General features: G+C 46.1%; 1 protein-coding gene across 4 annotated transcripts in view; it reads right to left on the bottom strand.

The window, feature by feature from the left end:
* Positions 1–27,567, bottom strand: part of FRMD4B (FERM domain containing 4B) — a 207,184-nt gene that overhangs the window by 119,008 nt on the left and 60,609 nt on the right. For 3 of the 4 annotated variants that reach the window (XM_083156011.1, XM_083156010.1, XM_083156009.1), the window contains exons 2-3: positions 19,427–19,492; positions 16,156–16,250 (exon numbers count right to left, since the gene is read on the bottom strand). In XM_083156011.1, coding sequence (XP_083012137.1) covers positions 16,156–16,250; positions 19,427–19,492 — 161 coding nt within the window. Of the gene's footprint in view, positions 1–16,155; positions 16,251–19,426; positions 19,496–27,567 lie in introns of all 4 variants that reach the window. The other variant, XM_083156012.1, reaches the window with a different exon arrangement.

Raw genomic sequence — 27,567 nt, 5'->3', positions numbered from 1 at the left:
CTCCACATTTAAGATAACATGGGTACAGCCTGGATGATGGCAAGTATATCTCATCAATGAATAAAACCACACACACACATTATGCATCTTACTGTATCTATAAACCATTTTATTTTGGTAAATGTGAGTTTGCAGATGCCGATCAGTCTCCTGTGGGCAGCGATGTGAGATGCTGCAGGAGCAATGTGATGGGAGGCACTGCTAATATGACGCCGGGGCAGCGAGATACAGTAAAGGTGCCCATACACATTACAATTATTGTATACAATATCGCATCTTGGTTTTGTGATGAGATGAAATGAGATCTAGTACAAAAAGTATGTGCTGCACATACTTTTTGTACTTGATCTCATCTCATCTCAACGCAAAACCGAGATGCAATGAGATGCATTATTGTATACAATATTGTATACAATAATTTTAATGTGTATGGGCACCTAACTTGAGAGACATCACTGAAGCACTGCTGAGGTGCTGCCGGAGCAGTGAGGTGAGAGGCACTGCTGAGATGTATCATGGGCGATGCCGAGATTCTGCAGTCAGATGATGCTGCTTGGTGGAGTCTTGCTTGGTGATGCAGACGCACTGATCTTGACCCTTTGCTGATGTATCTGGCAGATGGACGAGCCGCAGGTGGAGGTAGGAGTGTCTTACATTCATCCTTAAAACATGCCGGCTGGTATTTGATCTCCGTACCTGTGCAGGAACTTGTAGCCGCAGTAGATGCTCAGGCAAATAAATATAATGTAGACTGCCCCGGAAATCAGGAGCCACTTCAGCAATCCATACACAAAGTTCTGGACAATTCCACGTGTCTGGCGCTGTTCCTTGGGGCGCACCTCATGCTGTTCTTGGAGGTGCCCGTGATGATGCTCCTGATAACGCCCATGATGTCTCTCTGGATGGCGCCCATGGTGATGTTCCTGGTGGCGCACATAATGCCGAATCTGATGGCGCCCATGGTGATGTTCCTGGTGGCGCACATAATGCCGAATCTGATGGCCTCCATGATGAAGTCCCTGATGTTCATGAGTCTTCTCATTAATATGTTCCACGGCGGCTTCGTCCATTGGGTCTTGTGTCCGTCCTGCTGGGAGAGGCCTGGCATAGAGCTCCCCAGGTACCAGGAGGAATATCAATATAATAATAATGCAGGAACTCATGGTCCTGGAATAAATCGCGGTTCAACTGAACAATAAGTAACAGAGAACGAAAAGCTGCTGAACTAACCGAAGGTTAAGTGAGCAATGACTGGCAGTGGAACACTGACAGGGTTCCAGGGTTCCAATGATTGTGATGTCACTATGATGTCACAATCATCATATGCCTGTGATGTCACAATCACCTTACACACATTAACTATAGCTACCCCTGACTGCCTGCCTGGAGTCTGTAGGCCAGTGTAGGGGCTGTATATAGGAGACACATGCAGAGAACCGATTTATTAATATATGATTTATTTATTAGCATTCAAAATGGTTGGTCAAAGGACACTAGTAATGAATATTGGTAACCGATGGTTAGCAACTATCGATATTCCCTCTTTTTTTAATATAAAACAATGTTAATTAGACATTTGAGAAACATAAACAATAATCACAAATGAAAGACACAACTTGTGTAAACATAGAATCGTACTGGAGCACATTGGCAGCTCACAAGCAAATATCAAAATCACACATAATCAAATATATAATATAATAAAGGTATATGGTCGAAATATAAACATTAGGTCAGGGGTCCTCAAACTTTTTCACTCTGGGACCCCATCAAACAATAAAAATAATTATGGGACCCCAGCAAGTTACTGCAGAAGGCCATCACATCACATGTGTAGTCAGCAGACAGCACATACTGTACATGGCAGCATTGTGGAGGCACAAAATGATGGGAGGAGTCTAAAATAACAGACAATTCAACAGATTTTGCAGACTCTTGAATCACTGACTGAGATTAAAAAAGTCATCAACCTGATGGTCAGCAACATGGAGTCGTGACCCCATGTTGAGAAGGTCGGGACCCACTTTGAGGTCAGGACCCACAGTTTGAGAACTGCTGCATTAGGTGAATCACGAGAATTACAAAGGGACAAAACAGCTCTACTCAGGCAGTCCGATGCAGTAGAAACCAAGGTGGGCTTAAAAATGTTAGAAATAGATTGATCAAAATATGGAAATATTCCCATTTTTTGTCAAATTGTTGCACCCCATTTTCTAAACCATTAAATGTATTTCATCTACCATATTAAAGATATTCCAAATAAATGATTAAAGGTGACCATACGTCAGAAAAACCTGTACAATCATGATTGTGTCCAATTTCCCTTCAACTCCCCGACAGTCCTTGGCGGTTTTTGGACACGGGCGAAATGTAATAGGGTGCGATTTTTGGACATGTTGAAAAATCGCCTGAAATCGCACCCTTAAAAATTGATTTGGTACTTGTTTCCTAGCACGGCGCCCATCGTGGATCATGCATGGATGGATGCGACCGACGCGATTTTCTGGTTATTTTTAGCCTTTTTACTGACAATTAGAAAATCGCATCTATCGCATTCCATTATAATGGCATGCGATGCGACCGACACGATTTAACATTGAATGCATTGTATTCAATGTTAAATTCCTATGTAAAATCAGGTCCATAGTATGCCAAGAGGCTGTTAGCTGCTACGGAGAAAGACGGCGCACCCCGCTGTCAGTGCGGGTGAGCTGGCTATACTGCAGACAGACCAGCGCTGGATCCAGGATTGGTAAGTATATTGGTGTAAAAGTGAGGTGTGTGTTTGTGTGTGAAATAAAGTTATAATTTTCTCTGTGTGTGTCTTTTCTTTTAACATTCTTTTTACAGGTGGACTACAAGTCCCAGCAGGCCCATTCAAAAGTAATAAAATAGAAAGTGATAAACAGCCAGCCAATCAGCTCCTGCCTGACATTTTCCAAACACAGTCTGTGACATGGCAGGTAGGAGATGATTGGCTGGCTGTTTATCAATCTATTTTATCACTTTTGAAGCTTTGAGAATCTGGGCCATAATGTCTAAGTCAGAGGTTCCCAATCTTTTTTGAATCACGGCACCCTAGTGTATCAGAATTTTTTCATGGCAACCCTACAGCAATTTTTTTTTATTAGATTGGGTTTATATGCGATTCTTAGGGTCAGTTATGTGGTAAAGGGCAGGAATTGCTTCTGTTTGTACACATTTTGTGATTTGCATCCACCAGCACTGGTTTTGCTCATAAGTAATTAACTATTAATAATGTGAGTTGGTCCTGGACCACCGACCCAGGGAACCCCTGCATGTGTCCCGAGGCACCCCAGGGAGCCCCGGCACACAGTTTGGGAACCACTGGTCTAAGTGAAAAATCAGCCCTTAGTATCACCTAAATGTACTAAAGGACAATTCTCTTCCAAATCCTTAAATTTGCATATTAGTAAGCGGATTGCATTTCCCATATTTGTAATTTCCTTCTTCCGCGTAGCAGGAAACATGAAGAGTTGCCGGCTAGTGGATAATATACTTTGTTGAAATTCTAATTACGCCTTGCTTATAATTAGAGGTAATAATTGGGGGAGGGGCATTAAGACATTCTTTATGGGGGAGAACCTTGTAGAGAATACTAACCAATCAGCTTCTGTCTTTTTACAGGCTGTGCTAGAAAATTGACAGTTAGGGGTAAATATACTAAAACATTCTAAACATGAAAAGAGGTGATATTGCCCACATCAACCAATCAGATTGTGTCTAGATTACAACAAATGTTAGACAGAATCTGATTGGTTGTTAAGGGCAACATCACCACTTTTATTTCTCGCTGAGATTTTCCTTCATATATTTATAATTCTCAAGGAATTCCTGATGAAGCATACGGTAAATACGCTGCCTAGTGAGCAAGAAAATGCCATCCGCTGCCCTCCCAAATGCCCACCCCGCATCCCCTCAGTAACATGCAAGTGGATGTGTCCGACTACACTTCCCTTGGCAAGAGGCCGAAGGGGACAGAAATCATACGATGGTCGCCGATCATCGTATGATATATCTCCCCTTCAGAAATAAAAGTCTGTAAAAACTGACTTTTATTTCTGCCGCTGTTTGCTGAAAAGGGGGCGGGGGCTGACGTCATGTGACGTCAGCTGCCCGCCCCAAGAAGTCAGCGGTCCGTGTGCATTCCCAGGGGAACGCCCAACATTTTCATAGGGATGCCCAGAATTCACACTCGCCGAAGCCATTCACTCCCAGGGTCTGCACATTCTCCGCGCATTGAATGCCTGCTGGTACTTATAGTCCCCCTTGTAAAGGAAATATTATAATAAAAAGACAACACTTTTAAATAATGTATTTATGTGTAGATTCACTGGTGATTGGTGGCTCCACCACCACCCTACCAGGGCTTCCGGCATCTTTGTCTGGAGGGCAATGGCTGCCACCCGCTAGGACTTCCCGGTGTCTTTGTTCCTCTGATGCTCTTCTCTGCTACATCAATGCTGGAAGACTGCAAGCCATTGGTTCACGCATGCTTATATGTGTCAGTCCGCGGGGGCGGGGTGACTATGCAGTGAACTCCGATTAGCTCACTGCTGCCATTTTTTATTTACCTCAGCCTGCTAATCTATCTTGTGATGATGAACAGGCAGTTACATTCAAAATGAAACAAAAATCAGTGTGTGGGGAGTGTGTTATGTTTTATAATAAAGCCCGGCCATTGTGTTTGTGTAATTGTTGTATGTTTCAACTAAACACTATGATGTTGCTGGTCCAGGCATCTGCAGCCTGGCACTGACAGCTCAGGGACAGCTCATACAGGCAGTCACTGTGTGACAGACTGATCCGCTGTCCTACCACATCTGTCTCAGTGACAGGGGCATGTTATGATATGGGCTGAAGGCAGGTCCCTGTCACTGAGGAAGATGTGTAGGTGCCTCCTCCCCATTGTATTTGTCCTAGACCACCAACCCAAGGCACCCCTGCAAGTGTCCCGAGGCACCCCAGGGTGCCTAGGCACACAGTTTGGGAACCACTGCAGTAGGGGATAAGCAGAGGATTAAGTCTGACCGCTCTGGCTCACTTAGGGTGGGATGTACTAAGAGGAAAATGCGGTAAAACCCCTTTTTACCGCATTTTCAAATGTACTAAAACCCATCCGCCACGTCATCGCATGGCAGGGTATCACCACCTTTGGGTGGCCGCCTGCTGCCCGCTGCAGACTCCTACGCCCCCTCCCCGTCTTCCGTGAAAATCCTCCTCCCCTTAGCATACATCACAGCCGGATGTCCTTACAGCTGCAGGGGGGAGGAGCAGACGCCGGGGGCAGCCGCGCGGTGTCAGGATGTGATGGAGACCCCCCCGCACCACATCACAGGTATGGCGGGGGGCCTCCGTCACTGCACTGTTGAAACATATGCGCTAGCATCGCTGCGGCCGGGCGGCGATGCATATTAATACATCCCGCCCTTAATCCTATTAAATGGCTAGATGGCTCTATCTGTATAACAGGTGAGGCTCTGCCTACCCTGACTGCATTGCTCTACCTACCATCCCACTAAGTCCCTCTAGCTGCTAACACCATGCTATACCTAATGCTTCACATCACACAATAATATACATTATTAAGTATCAAACAGGCCTCCACTCACTGGTATGTAAAGCAGACCTGGAGCTGGCCACCACCTGCCCACAGACTCCCACTTAATAAGTGTAAATGGATGGTCTGGACAGCTGATGACATCACACACACACACACACACACACACACACACACACAGCCAGAAAATACAAAAACTCCCTGCTGCCACAAAAATTTCACAAAAAACACAAACCCTCACCCCAAAAAATAACACACACACACACACACACACACACACACACACACACACACACACACCCTACCCTCCACATTTAAGATAACATGGGTACAGCCTGGATGATGGCAAGTATATCTCATCAATGAATAAAACCACACACACACATTATGCATCTTACTGTATCTATAAACCATTTTATTTTGGTAAATGTGAGTTTGCAGATGCCGATCAGTTTCCTGTGGGCAGCGATGTGAGATGCTGCAGGAGCAATGTGATGGGAGGCACTGCTAATATGATGCCGGGGCAGCGAGATACAGTAAAGGTGCCCATACACATTACAATTATTGTATACAATATCGCATCTCATCGCATCTCGGTTTTGTGATGAGATGAAATGAGATCTAGTACAAAAAGTATGTGCTGCACATACTTTTTGTACTTGATCTCATCTCATCTCAACGCAAAACCGAGATGCAATGAGATGCATTATTGTATACAATATTGTATACAATAATTTTAATGTGTATGGGCACCTAACTTGAGAGACATCACTGAAGCACTGCTGAGGTGCTGCTGGGGCAGTGAGGTGAGAGGCACCGCTGAGATGTACCATGGGCGATGCTGAGATGCTGCAGTCAGATGATGCTGCTTGGTGGAGTCTTGCTTGGTGATGCAGACGCACTGATCTTGACCCTTTGCTGATGTATCTGGCAGATGGACGAGCCGCAGGTGGACGTAGGAGTGTCTTACATTCATCCTTAAAACATGCCGGCTGGTATTTGATCCCCGTACCTGTGCAGGAACTTGTAGCCGCAGTAGATGCTCAGGCAAATAAATATAATGTAGACTGCCCCGGAAATCAGGAGCCACTTCAGCAATCCATACACAAAGTTCTGGACAATTCCACGTGTCTGGCGCTGTTCCTTGGGGCGTACCTCATGCTGTTCTTGGAGGTGCCCGTGATGATGCTCCTGATAACTCCCATGATGTCTCTCTGGATGGCGCCCATGGTGATGTTCCTGGTGGCGCACATAATGCCGAATCTGATGGCGCCCATGGTGATGTTCCTGGTGGCGCACATAATGCCGAATCTGATGGCCTCCATGATGAAGCTCCTGATGTTCATGAGTCTTCTCATTAAGTTGTTCCACGGCGGCTTCGTCCATTGGGTCTTGTGTCCGTCCTGCTGGGAGAGGCCTGGCATAGAGCTCCCCAGGTACCAGGAGGAATATCAATATAATAATAATGCAGGAACTCATGGTCCTGGAATAAATCGCGGTTCAACTGAACAATAAGTAACAGAGAACGAAAAGCTGCTGAACTAACCGAAGGTTAAGTGAGCAATGACTGGCAGTGGAACACTGACAGGGTTCCAGGGTTCCAATGATTGTGATGCCACTATGATGTCACAATCATCATATGCCTGTGATGTCACAATCACCTTACACACATTAACTATAGCTACCCCTGACTGACTGCCTGGAGTCTGTAGGCCAGTGTAGGGGCTGTATATAGGAGACACATGCAGAGAACCGATTTATTAATATATGATTTATTTATTAGCATTCAAAATGGTTGGTCAAAGGACACTAGTAATGAATATTGGTAACCGATGGTTAGCAACTATCGATATTCCCTCTTTTTTTAATATAAAACAATATTAATTAGACATTTGAGAAACATAAACAATAATCACAAATGAAAGACACAACTTGTGTAAACATAGAATCGTACTGGAGCACATTGGCAGCTCACAAGCAAATATCAAAATCACACATAATCAAATATATAATATAATAAAGGTATATGGTCAAAATATAAACATTAGGTCAGGGGTCCTCAAACTTTTTCACTCTGGGACCCCATCAAACAATAAAAATAATTACAGGACCCCAGCAAGTTACTGCAGAAGGCCATCACATCACATGTGTAGTCAGCAGACAGCACATACTGTACATGGCAGCATTGTGGAGGCACAAAATGATGGGAGGAGTCTAAAATAACAGACAATTCAACAGATTTTGCAGACTCCTTGAATCACTGAATGAGATGAGAAAAGTCATCAGCCTGATGGTCAGCAACATGGAGTCGTGACCCCATGCTGAGAAGGTCGGGACCCACTTTGAGGTCAGGACCCACAGTTTGAGAACTGCTGCATTAGGTGAATCACGAGAATTACAAAGGGACAAAACATCTCTACTCAGGCAGTCCGACGCAGTAGAAACCAAGAGGTGGGCTTAAAAATGTTAGAAATAGATTGATCAAAATATGGACATTTTTTGTCAAATTGTTGCACCCCATTTTCTAAATCAATAAACGTATTTCATCTACTATATTAAAGATGTTCCAAATAAATGATTAAAGGTGACCATACATCAGAAAAACCTGTACAATCATGATTGTGTCCAATTTCCCTTCAACTCCCTGACAGTCCTTGGCGGTTTTTGGACTCGGGCGAAATGTAATAGGGTGCGATTTTTGGACATGTTCAAAAATCGCCTGAAATCGCACCCTTAAAAATTGATTTGGTACTTGTTTCCTAGCACGGCGCCCATCGTGGATCATGATTTAACATTGAATGCATTGTATTCAATGTTAAATTCCTATGTAAAATCAGGTCCATAGTATGCCAAGAGGCTGTTAGCTGCTACGGAGAAAGACGGCGCACCCCGCTGTCAGTGCGGGTGAGCTGGCTATACTGCAGACAGACCAGCGCTGGATCCTGGATTGGTAAGTATACTGGTGTAAAAGTGAGGTGTGTGTTTGTGTGTGAAATAAAGTTATAATTTTCTCTGTGTGTGTCTTTTCTTTTAACATTCTTTTTACAGGTGGACTACAAGTCCCAGCAGGCCCATTCATTTTATATATGTCCCCCGGCTGTGGCATGACACCGCTGCTGGTTTCAAAATACGGGGGACCCCCAGATTTTTTGTCCCCCAGATTTTTGGAATCAGGACCGGTCCAAGAGTCCGGGGCTGGTTTCAGAAATACGGGGGACCCCTACGCTTTTTGTCCCCCATATTTTTGGAACCAGGTCCGGCTCAATGAGCCCGTGGCTGGTTATGCTCAGGAGGGGGGAGCCCCACGCCGTTTAAAAAAAAAACCCAAAAAAACAAAACACTTTTTTTTTTACACAGGACCATGCATAGATCTCAATGAGCTGTGCATGGTTCTGTCAAATTTGCCTGTGAGAACCTGGTCTATTTTTTGGGCGATTTTTGGTAACGTTTACCGAAAATCGCACCCTATTACCTTTGCGAGTTGTATACTTTATAATGGGAAAACATCTGGATGCGAATTGAAGTGTAACTAAAAATCGGCATTTCAAAATTTGCGAATTCGCAGCAAAAGTGTGATTTTTTTACCATGAATAGCATCCTATTACATATGCGATTTTTGCGATGTACACACAATCCATCATACAATCCATCTGCTGCATGATTGTATGATTGAAGCTTCATTTAAATAGGGGGCTGGCCTACTAGGATCAAAAGGATAGAAGTACCAAAAATCCTGTTTTTTAATTTTAATTTTTTTAATTTACAGGTTGCCAGCAACTACCAATCTGCTTACATCTGCTGTGTTATGCCATTATTACATAGCCCGAATTCAGCAATCCTCTGAAAACTGTTTACAGAGTAGTGACAGAATTGTGTAAAAGGACATCCACCGCTCTCTTCAGCCACCCGCCCATCTGCCACTGGAAACTTCTGCGGCTCCCAGCATCCTCACTGCCACGGGTCGCGCGGAAGCTCTGCCCCTCTTCTCTGCTAGTCACGGAGGGAGTGTCACATGACTCTGGTTGTATGAGCGTCTAAAGACAAATTGCATGTACTTAAAAGCACATGCAATCTGCTCCCAATTCCAACTGATCTGACTTGCAGCACTTCAGATCAGAAGACCAATCCTCCAATCCCCCGGGGCCTGCATTGCATGATTGTGTGCACACAATCTACATACAATCCATTTTACAATTCATTGAGATTGTATGATTGGGTGCAATGTCTTTCAGGTGTATGGGGGCCTTCTGTTTACACAAGGTTGCGTCTTTAATTTGTGATTATTGTTTATGTTTCTCAAATGTCTAATTAACATTGTTTTATATTTAAAAAAAGGGGGGGGGGATATCGATAGTTGCTAACCATTGGTTACCAATGTTCATTACTAGTGTCCATTGACCAACCATTTTGAATGCTAATAAATAAAGCATGTATTAATAAATCGGTTCTCTGCATGTGTCTCCTATATAGTCAGTCAGGGGTAGCTATAGTTAATGTGTGTAAGGTGATTATGACATCACAGACATACGATGATTGTGACATCATAGTGACATCACAATCATTGGAACCCTGGAACCCTGTGAGTGTTCCACTGCCAGTCATTGCTCACTTAACCTTCGGTTAGTTCAGCAGCTTTTCGTTCTCTGTTACTTATTGTTCAGTTGAACCGCGATTTATTCCAGGACCATGAGTTCCTGCATTATTATTATATTGATATTCCTCCTGGTACCTGGGGAGCTCTATGCCAGGCCTCTCCCAGCAGGACGGACACAAGACCCAATGGACGAAACCGCCGTGGAACATCTTAATGAGAAGCCTCATGAACATCAGGAGCTTCATCATGGAGGCCATCAGATTCGGCATTATGTGCGCCACCAGGAACATCACCATGGGCGCCATCAGATTCGGCATTATGTGCGCCACCAGGAACATCACCATGGGCGCAATCCAGAGAGACATCATGGGCGTTATCAGGAGCATCATCACGGGCACCTCCAAGAACATGAGGTGCGCCACAAGGAACAGCGCCAGACACGTGGAATTGTCCAGAACTTTGTGTATGGATTGCTGAAGTGGCTCCTGATTTCCGGGGCAGTCTACATTATATTTATTTGCCTGAGCATCTACTGCGGCTACAAGTTCCTGCACAGGTACGGGGATCAAATACCAGCCGGCATGTTTTAAGGATGACTGTAAGACACTCCTATGTCCACCTGCGGCTCGTCCATCTGCCAGATACATCAGCAAAGGGTCAAGATCAGAGCGTCTGCATCACCAAGCAAGACTCTACCAAGCAGCATCATCTGACTGCAGCATCTCAGCATCGCCCATGGTACATCTCAGCGGTGCCTCTCACCTCACTGCCCCAGCAGCACCTCAGCAGTGCTTCAGTGATGTCTCTCATGTTACTGTATCTCGCTGCCCCGGCATCCTATTAGCAGTGCCTCCCGTCACATTGCTCCTGCAGCATCTCACATCGCTGTCCACAGGAGACTGATCGGCATCTGCAAACTCACATTTACCAAAATAAAATGGTTTATAGATACAGTAAGATGCATAATGTGTGTGTGTGGTTTTATTCCTTGATAAGATATACTTGTCATCATCCAGGATGTACCCATGTTTTCTTAAATGTGGAGAGTGGGGATGGGGGGGTGGGGTGATGTCATCAGCTGTCCAGAGTCCAGACCATCCATTTACGCTTATTAAGTGGGAGTCTGTGGACAGGTGGCGGCCAGCTCCAGGTCTGCTTTACATGCCAGTGAGTGGAGGCCTATTTGATACTTAATAATGTATATTATTGTGTGATGTAAAGCATTAGGTATAGCATGGTGTTAGTGGCCAGAGGGACTTAGAGGGATGGTAGGTAGAGCAATGCAGTCAGGGTAGGCAGAGCCTCACCTGTTATACAGATAGAGACATCTAGCCATTTAATAGGATTAAGGGCGGGATGTATTAATATACATCGCCACCCCTCGCCGCCCGGCTGCAGCAATGCTAGCGCATGTTTCAACATATGCGGCTAGCATTGCAGTGCAGTGACGGAGGCCCCCCGCCATACCTGTGATGTGGTGTGCGGGGGTCTCCGTCACATCCCGACACCGCGCGGCTGTCCTCTGCGTCTCCTCCGCCCCCTGCAGCTGGAAGGAAATCCGGCTGTGACATATGCTAGGGGGAGGAGGAGTTTCACGGAAGACAGGGAGGGGGCGTAGGAGACTGCAGCGGGCAGCAGGCGGCGATAGAAGCCCATAGGCTTTTGGGTGGCGATACCCTGCCTTGCGATGACGTGGCGGCCAGGTATTAGTACATTTGAAAATGCGGTAAAAAGGGGTTTTACCGCATTTCCTCTTAGTACATCCCACCCTAAGTGAGCCAGAGCGGTCAGACTTAATCCTTTGCTAATCCCCTACTGTATTGTTCTATGCATTGTATGGCAGCTGAGAACAGTAGGCCTTGGCTCACCATGGCTATCCAGAGAAGGCCAGGTGAAGAAGGCTCCAACTGTATATGAAATGGAAAGATGATATTTACATAACATGCACTGTTATATCTTATTGGTATTTTTGTAACCCTTTATGGTTTAATCACTGTGTGGGAGCACTAGGAGGCAGTGGGAGCTGGGCCTCTAGCTGACAATCAAAAACTGTCTCCACCAAGGGGCGGGGCTAAGTCATATGCAGAAAAGTGCTGAAAAGCCCATTGAAAAACAATGGGGAGGAGGCACCTACACATCTGCCTCAGTGACAGGGACATGCCTTCAGCCCACAGTGGCAGTGGCTGCAGCAGTCAGTAACGTGCATCAGTGGCAGCTGTAGTATAACGGGTCGTATAACGGGCAATGGTGGCAGTGCGGGGAGAAGATAGTGGGCATTGATGGCTGCGGTGGCACTCATTTCCATTTTTTATAAAAAATGACAGCAGCGAGCCAATCGGAGTTCGCTGCATATTCACCCCGCCCCCTCGGACTGTCACATATAAGCATGCATGAACCATTGGCTTGCGGTCTTCCAGCGTTGATGTAGCAGAGAAGAGCATCAGAAGAACAAAGACGCCGGGAAGTCCTAGCGTGTGCCAGCCATTGCCCGTCAGACAAAGATGCTGGAAGCCCTGGTAGGGTGGTGGTGGAGCCACCAACCACCAGTGAATCTACACATAAATACATTATTTAAAAGTGTTTGTGTTTTTATTTTAAAATTTCCTTTACAGGGGGACCATAAGTACCAGCAGGCATTCAATGCCCTGCGTGATGGTAATGCCCCATTCCAATGGTAGGGAGTTTGTGCAGACTCTTGGAGCGAATGGCTTTGGCAAGTGTGAATTCTGGGCATGTGACACTCCCTCCCTGACTAGCAGAGAAGAGGGGTGGAGCTTACGGGCGACCTGTGGCAGTGAAGATGCTGGGAGCCGCAGAAGTATCCAAGCAGCAGACGGGCAGGCGGCTGAAGAGAGCGATGGTCGTACTTTTGCACAATTCTGTCACTACTCTGAAAACAGTTTTCAGAGGATTGCTGCATTCGGGCTATTTAATAATGGCATAACACAGCAGATGTGAGCAGATGGGTAGTTGCTGGCAACCTGTAAATTAAAAAAACAAAACAGGATTTTTGGTACTCCTATCCTTTTGATCCTAGTAGGCCAGCCCCCTATTTAAATGAAGCTTCAATCATACAATCATGCAGCAGATGGATTGTATGATGGATTGTGAGTAGACTTAATTTATTAGAGGGGGGGGGGGGGGGGGGGTCTTCTTAAGCCATTTACGGAGAATAACTTATTTCACCACCATGACAATTTGTATTAAAAGGGGAAATAATTCACCACGTCCGCCCACCTTTCCTCTATGGTGCCAATCACATTCATTTTCCACAGATAAGTCATGTAGAGGAACAGCAGCAAATGATAACGTGACACAATGGCAATACCCCACCCTATGGCAGTAACCCGCTCACGTACAGGAAACTGCTCTTTGAGTTAATGTCACAGTAAAAATATGAGCGGCAGGAACCCACTGTTCTGTGAGCGCACAAATAGAACTTTGAGTTTTAGTTATCAAGATTAAACATCTCCTAAAACAATACCGCTGTGTACTGTATAGGACAGATTACGCTTCCCAACGTAAATCAGTTTTCATTTCACCCGACCCCCCTACAAATCTGTATCAATGGCAGGAAGTGGCGGACACGATGTATGATCACACTGGCATTTAGAACCGCCCCAGCACCCAGCTTATTCATTAAGAGTTAATTTATTGAAAACGGTAATTATGGAACCGTTATTTTCCATATGAATTGGCTTCTAATTGATTCATCCTCTTGAGTTCTATTCATAGAGACCAGAATATCAAGCTTGTTAAAAATTAATAAAGGTCTAGTTAATTTCACGTATGTAGCTGTGCTGGGAACATGGGAACCGATTCCGGCGTATAAATCATTTTCTCAGAAGTTAATGAGATTCTTGTAAAACATTTTTTTCTTGCTTAAATGATTAAAGACATTACTTATTTATGTATCGCGGACCATAAGGAGATGTGCCCGGCCAATCCTGATGCCCGGGCCTCAGGGACGCCCAGTGACACCAAGAAAAGGGAAGTCTCTTGGTAAGAGTTGGAAAAGCCAACCAGGGTATAGTGGGAAGCCCTGGTGGGCCCCACTGCCTAGGGGCCCACCCCCTGCACTAGGAATCAGACTCCAGACTGTGCATTTGAATTGTACATTTACATGTCCCACCCTTGGGAAGCAGTGTCCTGGATGGGGGGGGGGGGAGACACCACCTGTCTCTCTCTCTCTGCTCTGTTTAATAGATGCTGTTCGCATTTGATTGTAAGGTTTGTTGGATTGTAGACAACCTCCATGGTTGAGGCCGGAAGAGGAAAGTCAACCCCAGAGCAAACAGAAGGTTAATGAGAATAATACCTCTTTCACATTGCAAATGCCGGGTCGGATGTCGGACCCACATTTGCGAGGTTTAGCTACCCACAGTAACCTGGCAATAAGCCGGGTTGCTGACGTCAAACGGGGGCAGGGAGGAGCAGCGGTGCATCATGGTGGGGGGGCAGAGGCAGTGTTTGTAGCTGACGCAATCTCCAAGTGCTGCCTTCTCCATAGCGTGAACGGGATCCAGGTCACTCGACCTGGATTACCATTCACACTACGCAGCAAGCCGGGTCTGACCCGGATTAACCTCTCTTTTAACCCAGGTCAGAATGCCGGGTTGCTGGACCTGGGATATTTGAAAAGGCCCTTTCACACTGCACAGAGACCCGGGTTGACCCGGCAACAACCTGGGATTGATCCAGGTTATTTTTGCGATTTCAATGGGGAATTACAGTACCAAAGGAAAACTTCCATAGGGGTATGCTGAACTCCAAGGTCAAGGGAAGTCAATGTCTGTTGGCACCATGCAACCCTTTTTGAGTGGCAGTGGGTTATATTGGGGTAAAAAAACAATGAGGGATGACAATTAGTTTTGTTACTTTATAATTACAAAAAGGACTTCTTTTTTGTTTGTTGGAAAGTTCCCACAAATGTGTCCATGTCTGTATTGTCTGGAAACCCCCCTATAGGGTCCATTGTGTACACTTCCTGAGATGCTGAGTGTAGTGAGCAGGACTAGGACATTTTTATTTAAGGATTTATAAAGAAGTCATATCTCTCTGATTTCCGCAGCTTCTTTGTGTAGAAAATAAAAGATAATCATAAAACACGTGCAGCGCATTGCGGGACGTAATCAAAAGTACATTGTGGCTCCAACAGATGTGGGGCCAGGTGCACTAAGCTTCAAAAGTGATAAAATGAAGAGTGATAAACCACCAACCAATCAGCTCCTGCCTGACATTTTGCAAACACAGTCTGTGACATGGCAGGTAGAAGCTGATTGGCTGGCTGTTTATCACTCTCCATTTTATCACCTTTGAAGCTTGTAACACAAAATCTCTCAAGTGTCCTCATCACTGTGAACCACCCGCCATCTGTTCTGTTAACGCAAGAGAAAAAAATATCAATAAAGCTGTTTGAATTTTGTTTTACATATCTATTTTAGAACCAGTTATTTATAAAGCGCACACATAGAGCCTGATTCAGATCCACTCGCTAGGCAGAGTATACTCCCGGTCCCGCGTCCCCCTCCCCCACTGCAGAGACCGGGCAATGGGAGTAGAGAGCAGAGGCTGCCGCAGCAGCACAGTCTCTCTCCCCGGCTCAGCACACACTGGTCAGTGTCGTGTGCTGAGCGGGGGAGACTGAGAGGCAGATGCATACAGCCCGCACCCCCTGCAATTCTTTTTATTTTTACAGGGGGTGTGACAATGCCCCTCCCATTGACCACGCCCCTCCCATTGGCCACTCCCCTTTTTTCAGGGCCCGGGTCGCTTTCATTATATATATATATTAGCATTCAAAACAGCCATCCACCTGGGAGCATGAACCGTTCGCTAAGCACAGAGTGTGGTTCCTGCCATCATTCAGCAATGCAATCTAAATGGGAAGCTCCTGACCACAGTCACTTTTGCATATCTGGTGCGGTGATATTTCTTTTCAAGAGAACTAACACAACACTATAAAATAAAGGCTACTTACGTATCATTCAAGAACGAGATCCCAAAATATTCCTTTTCTTTCAGATTGAAGTGCGAAGCCACCAGATCCAGCAGCTCACGGGATAACAGTTTGGGCTGTTTTGATAAGAAAGAAATACATCAAATAAAAGGATCGCACTTCTTGCTTGCAACTATGGCCCTTATTCTGGTTCACTCGCAAAGGCAAATTCCTTCTCAAATGGACAAAACCATGTGCACTGCAGGTGGGGCAGATGTAAAATGTGCAGAGATATTTAGATTTGGGTGAGTTATTTTGTTTCTGTGCAGGGAAAATACTGGCTGCTTTATTTTTACACTGCAATTTAGATCTCACTTTGAAGTCAAACCCCACCCAAATCTATTCTCTCTGCAGAAGTAACATCTGCCCCACCTGCAGTGCACATGGTTTTGTCCATATTAGAAGGAATTTGTCTTTGCGAGTGAACCAGAATAATGGCCCATATATGACTATACGATAACAGGTTAGCGTACAACGCTGCAAACTACTTGTGTTGCCGTATAAGTAAAATGTAAAAATAATAATAATGTTGACAGTACAATTAATATTTTATTTGAAAACTAGTAACTAGCCCGTAAACACAATGGAACAACATCGCACGCAGTGGTGGATTTGCCACTAGGCACATTAGGCCTATGTGTGACAATTATTGTGTAGCTGGTAGGGAAGGGGGGAGCAATGGTCAGTAAATTGTGGTGGTAGAGGGGGGGGGGGGGGGGGTGACGTTGATGCTGCTTTTTCAGTCGGGAGGCCCCTACATGAAGGGGGCTTTGAGGTCAAGGGGGCTGGCCAATTATGGTGGGTACCTTAAGGCGGCCTGACCCCTACATTTGCCCCTGTGGCAGCGATTCAATACTTAAATTCCTCTGTGGACGCTATTAGGGGTTACTGGCATGTACAATACTTAAATTCCCCTTATGGAGAGGAGGAGCCTTTTATTATATAGGATACAGAGGGCGGTATTCAATTGTCTTTCACCAGCATTTTAGGTCACTATCATCAGGGATGATCAGCTGAAATGCGTTAATTCGTTGCTAAACCCGACCATAATGAGCACAATACACACTAAAAGATTGATCAGTTGAATATCGCCCCACAATCTTCCGCCATTTTAGACGGGAGATCGGACGTGATATAACAATTGAATTCCACTCTAAGGGGTTTATTCTAGTTCATTCTTTCTGACAAAATCCTTCTTAGATGGACAAAACCATGTGCACTGCGGGTGGGGCAGATGTAACGTGTGCAGAGAGAATTAGATTTGGGTGGGGTTTTTCTTCAAAGTGAGATCTATATTGCAGTGTAAAATCATGCAGTCAGTATTTTCCCTGCACAGAAACAAAATAACTCACCCAAACCTAATTCTCTCTGCACATGTTACATCTGCCCCCCTGCAGTGCACATAGTTTTGTCCATCTAAGAAGGATTTTGTCAGAAAGAATGAACTAGAATAACCCCCTAAGTTTGTACTTTATAGAAGCGACGCGTTTCACTATTATTTTTCTTTACTATAAGGCAGCAGAGTACCAATATGTGTTATGTCATCTTTCAATCAGTTCTGATGACATGGCTTTATATAAAACAATTTCAGTGGACGGACATCTGTTTTAAATTGATTTCAAAATCAATTTAAGATGCGTTAATACGGGGGTTTTGATCTACTATCCTCTAGTCGTCGTTCCCCTCCATCCGACCCCACCCCCCCTCCTAAACACTGTTTCTATGCAAAAAGGTGGGATAATTATTGATCCAACAAAATAGATGTAGATTAACTCACCTATTTATGCTTAAAGAAATCTAGAAAACATGACCTGTTTGAAGATAATATTTAATATTATTAATTTTGGCTTCTGCTGCTTTATGGTAAAAATATAACAGTGAAATGCGTCACTTACTGTATGTGAAGCACAAAGGTTTAGCATATACAGATGGAGTCAGCTGTCTGCCAGCCTGCCCCATCGCCAGATCTCCTGTGCTGGAGCAGGCTGGCGGACGGCAGCCCCATCTGATGTGTCTCACTCGCTCGCTTGACCCCACCATCAAGGCGGCGGGGAGCGGCTTACCTGTCCATCTCTGCTTCAGGGAGACGGGAACGGGATCGGGGGAATCTGGGGGCAGAGCAAGCGGTAGGGCAGAGTGGGTCGGAGGGCTGCTACAGCCTTCGACAAAACGGGGCGCCCCTTCTGTCGGCTGGCTCAAATGAGAGCTGCTCCATTTGTACCAGCTTAGCATAGATACCAGCTTTCCTCTATATGTGGTCACATTTCGACATTCTTTATTGCTCACAAAAGCAAATTGCTTTTTGAGAGTATGCTGCACTATATAAGGTATGAGACACAGCTGATTGTATCCTGGGAATATAACTCCTGCTTGGGTCAGACAGGCTTAGGAAGCAGACGGCCCTCTCCGGCCTCAAGCAGGTGATTTGTATATTGTCAGTTGGTGAGTGCCGCCTCCTCAGAGTGACTGGGTAAGTGATTCATTGTAGCGGAACCAACGACAAGGCCTCACTGCTGCCTCTTAAATATCATTTGTACTGTAGTTATTGAACCATCTAACTGCACCTATCAATGGAAATATTCATCCTAGTAATCTAGTGTTCCCGCTAGGCTGTTTTAGCGGGGCGCTGCGCCCTGCCCGATTTTTAAAGGTCAAAATGCGCCCTGCCCCTCTCGCAGCGCCCCGCTAAAACAGCCTCACGGGGAAGCCCAGCGTCGCCGTAGACGGCTATGCCCGGCGCTTCCCCGGCAGCATAGTGGATTTGAAGGGGCCGGTCCCACCCCCTTTGACGATGCCGGCGGCCCGGGCACACCCCTTTGATGACGCCGGCGGCCCGGGCACGTCCCTTTGATGACGCCGGCGGCCCGGGCACGTCCCTTTGATGGTACCGGCGGCCCGGGCACGCCCCTTTGATGGCGCCGGCGGCCCGGGCACGCCCCTTTGATGGCGCCGGCGGCCCGGGCACGCCCCTTTGATGACGCCGGCGGCCCGGGCACGCCCCTTTGATGACGCCGGCGGCCCGGGACCGCCCCCAGCTGTGGCCTGGTCCGCCCCCCGGCACCCTGCCCGGTCTCCATCCTAGAGTGAACACTAGTAATCTAGGCCTACGTTCGCAGAAGGTCAGAATTCGTCCCCGATGTTTGGGGGTTGCGCATTCCCAAACTTTAGTAAATTTACACCTATGAAATGATTTAGATAAGCAGTCGGGAATGGAAGTACATGTATCTTACAAGCAGATGTAATACATTCGTACCTGGACAAGCAGCTCCAGCTTGCGGTCGTCTAACAGGTGGATCTTGCAATGGCGGCCTTCTGCCATCTGCTGAGACAAAAAGCAGATTACACAAACTGTCTCAATGACATTCAGAAATATATATATATCTGCGTGACTAGGCCGCTCGTCCTATTCATTCTGCCATCGTACGGCATTGTAATTCCATCGCTTTACACCTTAAATCAAGTTCACACCAACCTACATCTGTTACCGCCTGTAAGAGAGAATACTAATTGGCATGCATATCTAATTGGGAATACAAGGTTGGAGGATCCCCTGAGTTATCCTACAAATATGTCTGATTTTGGTCCTTTGATCTCCTTATGTAAAGCTGTAATTTGCATGTTCTCTCATCCACTGCACAACGGAGAAAGCATCAGATTCTACACAGAATGAAGAAAAGTTAATTAGAGGTGAGTGGTAGAAGGTTCTGTGCCAGGATGAACTACAAGCAAATCAATCAGTCCGTCCACATCTGCCAAGATAGGACATATTGTGCTTTAAATGCCAATACGGAGAGGACCGTACCTATCTGCACAACGGGGGTTATTCTGGTTCACTCGCAAAGGCAAATTTCACTCTTTAATGGACAAAACCATGTGCACTGCAGGTGGGCTGATGTAATATGTGCAGAGAGATTTGGGTGGGGGGTGGACTTCAAACTGATATCTATATTGCAGTGTAAAAATAAAGCAGCCAGTATTTACCCTGCACAGAAACAATATAACACCCATATCTAACTCTCTCTCATCAGCCGTACCTGCAGTGCATATGGTTTTGTCCATTAGAGAGTGGATTTGCCTTTGCCAGTGAACCAGAATAAACCCAATGTTCTCCTATACCCCTTTTCTATTGCCTTTAGCGCACATCAGACAGCAGCGGCAGCCCAGTAAAGGTGTGTGCCGAAGGCTGGGGGCAGCTTCCAGAGTGCTGGGCTTTCCCTCAGCATGACATAAACAACTTCCTTTAGGGGCAGTGGCCTACCGAGATTGAGGCCAAACCCCCGGGGTCTCTATATGCCTGTTTTCCTGGCACTTGGAGACCACATCATCTCAACCAGCCAACAGTCACTGCACCAATGTGTAGTATAACAGGTGGCAATCTGGGAACGTGCCGGGTTGGTGTCACGGCAGAAAAGGGGTAAAGGCCCACGGGTCTCCCTGGCTTGGAACTGTGTTCCAAATCACAGATCAAACCCGGGAGTTTGGTGGAAAAGGGGAATTAGCTTATATATGATAATAAGACGTGTTTAAGGTTGACACATGAGTTTTTTGTTTGGACTTTTCATGCTTTGTAATCCACGTGGACTTTGGGAATGAAAATGTGTGCCAAGCACAGCGATAGCAGACGGAGAGTATGTGCTACACTACTAATTGGGGGTGTCGACCAAAAAAAAAACCCATGAAAAAACTCATGTCAACCTTTTCACGTGTCGACCCTTTCCTGTCAACCTTTTGTCTATGTTGACATTGTGGTGTCAACTTATTGACTGTTGACCTAGACACAGCCGACTGAACCACACCCATTAGCTTTGTATTATTATTTGCCAGCTCAGCAGATCTGGTTCCCAACTCAACTGGACAATGACTTGTGGTAAGAAACAAAATGGCAAAGGTCCTGCAGAAGCCACCGACCCACTCCACGCCCATATCCGCCAGAGCAGACTTAGGCCTCTACATCTGGAACCATCGCAGGCTTTAGTACATGCCAACTGCACGCTACATCTTTATAGAAGTGGGTGCTGCCTTTATGATGTGTTTCCCATCAGCAAGCCCTGCCAGCGTTGCACATGGTTGGATGGTTTTAGGTTTGGGGTTTAGTCATACTAGACTACTTCTATAAAGCCAACTCTAGGAGAGTGTGGGGGTCCCAAGATAGACAACCCTCTTCCATAAGTGGGAATAGTGACACCCCATTCAGAGCAAATTACAGTGGGGGCTGCACTACTATGAAACGATTCAACGCAAATTGGATCATCGAACCTCGCCCATTTTATTTGGGAATTTTGCTGGGATTGGGAGATTTGCCCTAAATTATAGTTGTGCATTTATGGGGGCGTTCAATCTTTGCCAGACAAAATCTGCAATTTTCGCCCGTATTTTGGCCATTTTTTTTCGGGTCTATTTTCGCCTATGATGGTTCGGCCACCCCAAAAATATGAAACGGCGTCGGTAACAAAGGGTCAAAAAACGCCCGTGATTGAATACTGAAAGGCAAATCATTGCGTTTTTTTCACCTGGTAAGAAAAACGGCAATGATAGAATCCCCCCCCCCCCCCCCCCCAAATATAAAGTAACTTTAAAATTAAATTTAAAAAATAATTTCTTAAAATGAAGATCACTTTTTTTCTTTCTAAAATACTGTCTTAAATGCAATGGGTAAACTATACTAAGCTTGGAGATAGATAAAATAGCACCTAACAATCAAGTTACAGGCTGCATTTAAAAAATGGCAGTTAGGATCGGATTGGTTGGTAGTTAATCCCATTCTACAAGGCTTAGTACATCTGCCCCATCTAGAGACAATTCATTACTGACTCGCGCACAGTGCTGAGGACGCCGCTGTCAGATCTCTTTGCAGAAAACGTGACAAGCTCGTGTTCTAGCTCCCATACGATGAACAGCGATAACAACCAGACTCCCGAAACTGCGCAAGAGCCTGAATTATTTATGGGTACCAGACAGAAGAAGAAAAGATTGTCTGCTCGCCACCAGGATCAACATTCTCTAGTGCTTCAGTGTCACACTGACAGCACCAACACAAACAGTGTCAGATCTCATAGAACAGGGAAAGGAACAGACATGTCCTAACTCTCAATGAGAATTGCTAGAACTACTGCATATACTATTGACATTTAATGCAACTGGGTATTAATATAAAGGGATGTGGTCAGGATTTCGAAAGTCAGAATCGCAATGTGAAGCTCCTTGCCGGTCCGTGTCCTCTACCCAAGCCTTGAAATTGTTAGGGATGCCAATAAGGTGGCATAGGTGGCGCTGTTGCACTTGCCCAGCAGTCCTTAAAGCCTTCTGCAGGCTAAGGCTTCACCTATAACAGCCACGTTTGTGAGAGCGAATTAGGTCCGCCCCCTCTCTGGTGCCGACAGGTCTTACAGAGGGACAAGGCTGCTTTAGGAGGCTGGGCAAGGCAAATACAGGACTGGATTAAGACTGGGACACAAAAGCACCAGACACAGGACAAACAGTGAACAAAGATATACTACAATGGCACTGGACCACTGTTGCAGATGTTACACACTAGTGACACTGTACTGTAGATGTTGATGTAAGTACAGAGTAGTGAACCACAATGGCTGGTCACTAATAGCGTCTAAGTGTAGTACTAAGGGACAACACACTTGCAGAGAAACAGACTGGTTACAGAATCTGCAAAAGCGGAATAGACACTTACAGTGACACAGATGGACATAAAGCGAGACCAGACAGTATTTATTTCAAACAGGACACAGGAATAATCCCAGGATACAAACAGAAGCTCCACTGGAGCAAGTATCAACTAGGAAAAACAGGAACAAACACAGCACAGGCACATGAAGGGTTAAGCTAGCTTTGGGAAACAGAATCCAGGTAGGTGAACACTGGGCTGGATTGAATCAGGGTTTCCAGGCAAGGACTCAGAATGATCTGCAGCACTAGCTTGAAACAAACAGTATAACCAGCCCAGAGTTTAGGACAGATTGGGTAATATAGGGAGCAATGTCCAATCAGAACAGCTAGAATAAACAAGCCCCCTTAATGAGTAAGGAAAGTCACTGCATGTGAGCAGCTTGACACACAAGGCAGAGTGATAATTGCCTAATTATATGACAGGTGAAACGGAACATAGAACAAATTCAAGTGTCAGGCTGCAGTTACACAGACCCACCACATGCAGCTCGTAACAAAAATCAGATTATCTTGGATAAGTGATTTCCCCCAATAACAGAATGAATGAGTAACCAGCTTGTCCAATAGGAGCTAATAAAATCTGAGAATAAAGTAGTGATAGGCTATAAGCTCAGTGATGTCATTGATCCCTAGTAACTTGATTGGCTGCATTCTCACCGATGTCACTCATCTATAGTGACCTGATTGGTTGCATTTCAGTGAGGTCACTGGTCCCTGGAGCCTTGATAGGCTACTTCTTGGTGATGTCACTGGTCTGTTGCATGGGTCTGATTCAGAGATTAACACTTATGCTGCTGGAACTACAAAAATGTACGCACACAGGGGCTGTGCAAAAATATTAAACTGTCGAAGCCATCTGGATTTTTTTAGATGCCCACCAGCAACTTTGCAAATCCCAATGACTAGGTACAAAAGACACTAAAGCAGATCACTAATGGATTTAGCAGTGCCAAACCACGATCAGCTCACCGTATCATCGCCCTGACAGCTTGCAACAGCTAATATTAGCCTAAGCAAGGCCTGAGAGGCAGTCCGATGGCAGGAGAAGTGATGGAGAGCTCCCAAAGATACAAGACGCCATGGAAGTCCCAGATGGACGGCGTGCATGGAAAAGGGTTTAAAGACCGACGTCCACCAGGTGAAGTGCTCGGAAGACACCGGGAAGTCCCGGATGGGTGGCGGCCATGCAAAAGAGTTTAAAGGCCACTGCCAACCATGAGAAGAACAAAGGAAACACAATGGAAGTCCTGGTGGAGGTGGCAGGCCACCACATTCCTCTCTCTCTGGGGGGGATGGGTGGCAATAATGGTGTTGATTGTTTAAGTTCTAAGTAGCCCTTACGCCTAGGCACTAGTGGGAGAGTTAGGGTTAGGGCACAAGGGGGAGAGTTAGGGTTGGGGATTGGGCACTAGGGGGAGAGTTAGGGTTGGGGATTGGGCACTAGGGGAGTGTTAGGGTTGGGGATTGGGCACTAGGGGGAGAGTTAGGGTTGGGGATTGGGCACAAGGGGGAGTGTTAGGGTTGGGGATTGGGCACTAGGGGGAGAGTTAGGGTTGGGGATTGGGCACAAGGGGAGTGTTAGGGTTGGGGATTGGGCACTAGGGGGAGTGTTAGGGTTGGGGATTGGGCACAAGGGGAGTGTTAGGGTTGGGGATTGGGCACTAGGGGGAGAGTTAGGGTTGGGGATTGGGCACTAGATGGAGAGTTAGGGTTGGGGATTGGGCACAAGGGGGAGTGTTAGGGTTGGGGATTGGGCACTAGGGGGAGAGTTAGGGTTGGGGATTGGGCACTAGGGGGAGTGTTAGGGTTGGGGATTGGGCACTAGGGGAGAGTTAGGGTTGGGGATTGGGCACTAGGGGGAGAGTTAGGGTTGGGGATTGGGCACTAGGGGGAGAGTTAGGGTTGGGGCTCTAGGGGGAGTGTTAGGGTTGGGGATTGGGCACTAGGGGGGAGAGTTAGTGTTGGGGATTGGGCACTAGGGGGGAGAGTTAGGGTTAGGGATTGGACACCCATAGACCTAATTCCAGCTTTGATAGGCCTGTGTTCAGTGTCTGTGGAGTCTACCCTCATAGTCCAATCTGATACTTGCCCAATGTGCTATACGGACCAGACCTCTCCTTCTAGTAATTTGTATGGTGATGAATAAGAGCCCAGCTGATCACGAATGTATAGAACCGGATGGGAGCTAGAATGAAATCTGTAGTGGGTATGTTAAAAAAAACCCCTCTCTTTCTGAACTCACATAAAGCTCATAAAGTTTATTTAGTCGTCGACTCAAAATTAACTTAAAAGAAAACAATGATGACTGGAGCAGAGAATAAATGATTCTGCAGGTTCAGGTTCACAATTACACATCCTCATGATCATGCTAATAAGCCATTATGGAGTGCGACTCTCCGTCCTGCCTGTCTCATTAGGCAGCCATTGTTTTCCAGGCAATGAGATGGATTTTGGCAGACTGACATTTTCATACGGCGTCCAGATCAAAGAGCGTCCTCTGGACCTGGCAAACGAGCCCCCGGTGTGACAGACACGCTGCTACTGTAAGTCTGTTACAAGATTAACAAAAATAATTAACTAGTCTCCTGCAGACCTGCAATTACACACACACACACACACACACACACACACACACAACACACGCAACCAAGAATTAAACACAACACACACACACACAACACACACAACCAAGAATTAAACACAACACACACACACAACACACACAACCGGCTTTATACAAAATATACATCAAATCCAGGGACAGGCGTTGCAGCACAACCATGTGCAACAGTGGCCTAAACTCATCCTAGTTGCCCGGAGGCAAGATGTATATTGGTGCCCCCCAACACATCCACACACACACAACCATATATAATAATATATATATACATACAGTATACCTATGCCTCTTATGAAAAAAAAATATATAGATATAGATGCATAGAAAGAGAGAGAGAGAGAGAACACATATCTATTTCAGAACTCAGCCACGTAAGTTATTTTGATGGCTTTCAATTAATGGATTTAAACTTTCATGGGAGTAGAGATGCCCCCTTGAGTGCAGGAGCCCGGCGGCAGATGACTCCATTGCCTCCCAGAGTTCTATGTGTATATGGTGATTAGGTCTACCCTATTAAGGTCGACATGCATTGTGTCGACCAATAAAGGCTGACAGGCCTGAGGTCAACACCTGAAATAGGTTCACAGGGCCTGAAGGCCGACACAAGCATTAGGTCAACAATGGGAAGGTTGACAGTCAAAATGTATACATGAGTTTTTCATGGTTTTTATGAGCCGATAGGTGGTATTTCATGCCCTACTGTCCACTAAAGCGTGGATAGTGGATAGCAGGAAGCATGGCGACCCACGCGAGGGGACGCGGTACACTTAGACCGTGTCCATGTCGATTATATTATGTCTACATTCGGGACAGAAAAAATATGGAAAAACTCATATCGAACTTTTGGCGAGTGAAGCGAGCAATGCAAAGCATACGTTACATAGACACCAAAATATCATGAAAAATTCATCTTGACTGTCGATCTTGCCTATGTCGACCAGAAGTGTGTCGACCCTTTTTCGGTGTCATTAGTGGTCAACCTTGTGACTGTCGACCTGGACGTTGTCTGTTACCTATACTGTAACTGGATAAAAGGGATGCGGTCAAATTCCACCGGCCGGAATCCCGGTGGTCAAAATCCCGACGCCGGAATCCCGACCGCCGCATTGTCCGGCACTTTGTCCCTCTATGGGTGTCTACAACACCCATAGAGGGAGAATAAAATAGTGTGCCCGCTGCGTGGCGAGCGCAGCGGAATCCCGGGATTTTGAGCGCCGGGATATCATACCACTCCCAGATAAAAGACCAGGTGGAAGCAGAAGTAGAGAACATAATTAAAGATTCCATTGGAGACTGAGCAATGTAGATCATAATGGTCTAAAGTACAGGTTCTCAAACTCGTTCCCCAGGACCCCAGGCAGTCTGCCTTTTCCAGGTCACCCAGCAGGAGCGATGTGTATCACCAACTGTCACATTCTAAAAATCCACAGGTGACCTGGAAAACATGAACTGTGCGGGGTCCTGAGGACTGAGGGGGTTATTCTGGCAAATTCGCATCCTTGTGAGTGAACCAGACCTGGCTTGCGTATGGTACTACGCCGGCCCACCATTCGCAAGGCGTGTACGTCCGCACTGGCTGTGAATGGATGTTTTACATAAATGTCCATTCGCAGCCTGCGGGGTGACACCCACATCATTCGATGGTAGAGCAACCTTAGATCTGCATGCACATTCTGAGGGAAGTGGGCGGGCAGCTGACATCCGGAGATGCCTGCTGGCCGTCGCCCGCACAATCGGTCCCATTATCACAGGGCTGGGCAACACGGCCCTCCAGATGTTGATGAACTACGCATCCCAGCATGCCTTGCATCAGTTTCAGCATGGCCACATAGCAAAACGAATGCAACTAATGTAGTTCATCAACATCTGGAGGGCCGGTGTTGCCCAGCCCTGCATTAGCATGAGAACGCCCAATGTTCTCATGGGAACACCATGAAACAATGCTAATGGGCCGCCCCGCCACAACCCTGCCCTCCGCTCCAAAGATGAGTGTTTGTACCCCGCAAACATTTTTTTTTTCATCGTGGACGCACGCACCCAGCGAAAACATTGGCCCCGTGCAAAGGGGCAAGAAAACAGCTCTTGTCATTTTT

The sequence above is a fragment of the Crinia signifera genome, chromosome 8 (genome assembly GCF_055691185.1).
Source record: "Crinia signifera chromosome 8, ASM5569118v1, whole genome shotgun sequence".
In the NCBI taxonomy this organism is placed as follows: domain Eukaryota; kingdom Metazoa; phylum Chordata; class Amphibia; order Anura; family Myobatrachidae; genus Crinia; species Crinia signifera.
Note: the sequence above shows the minus strand (reverse complement) of the source record. Positions and strands in the feature narration are given on the sequence as shown.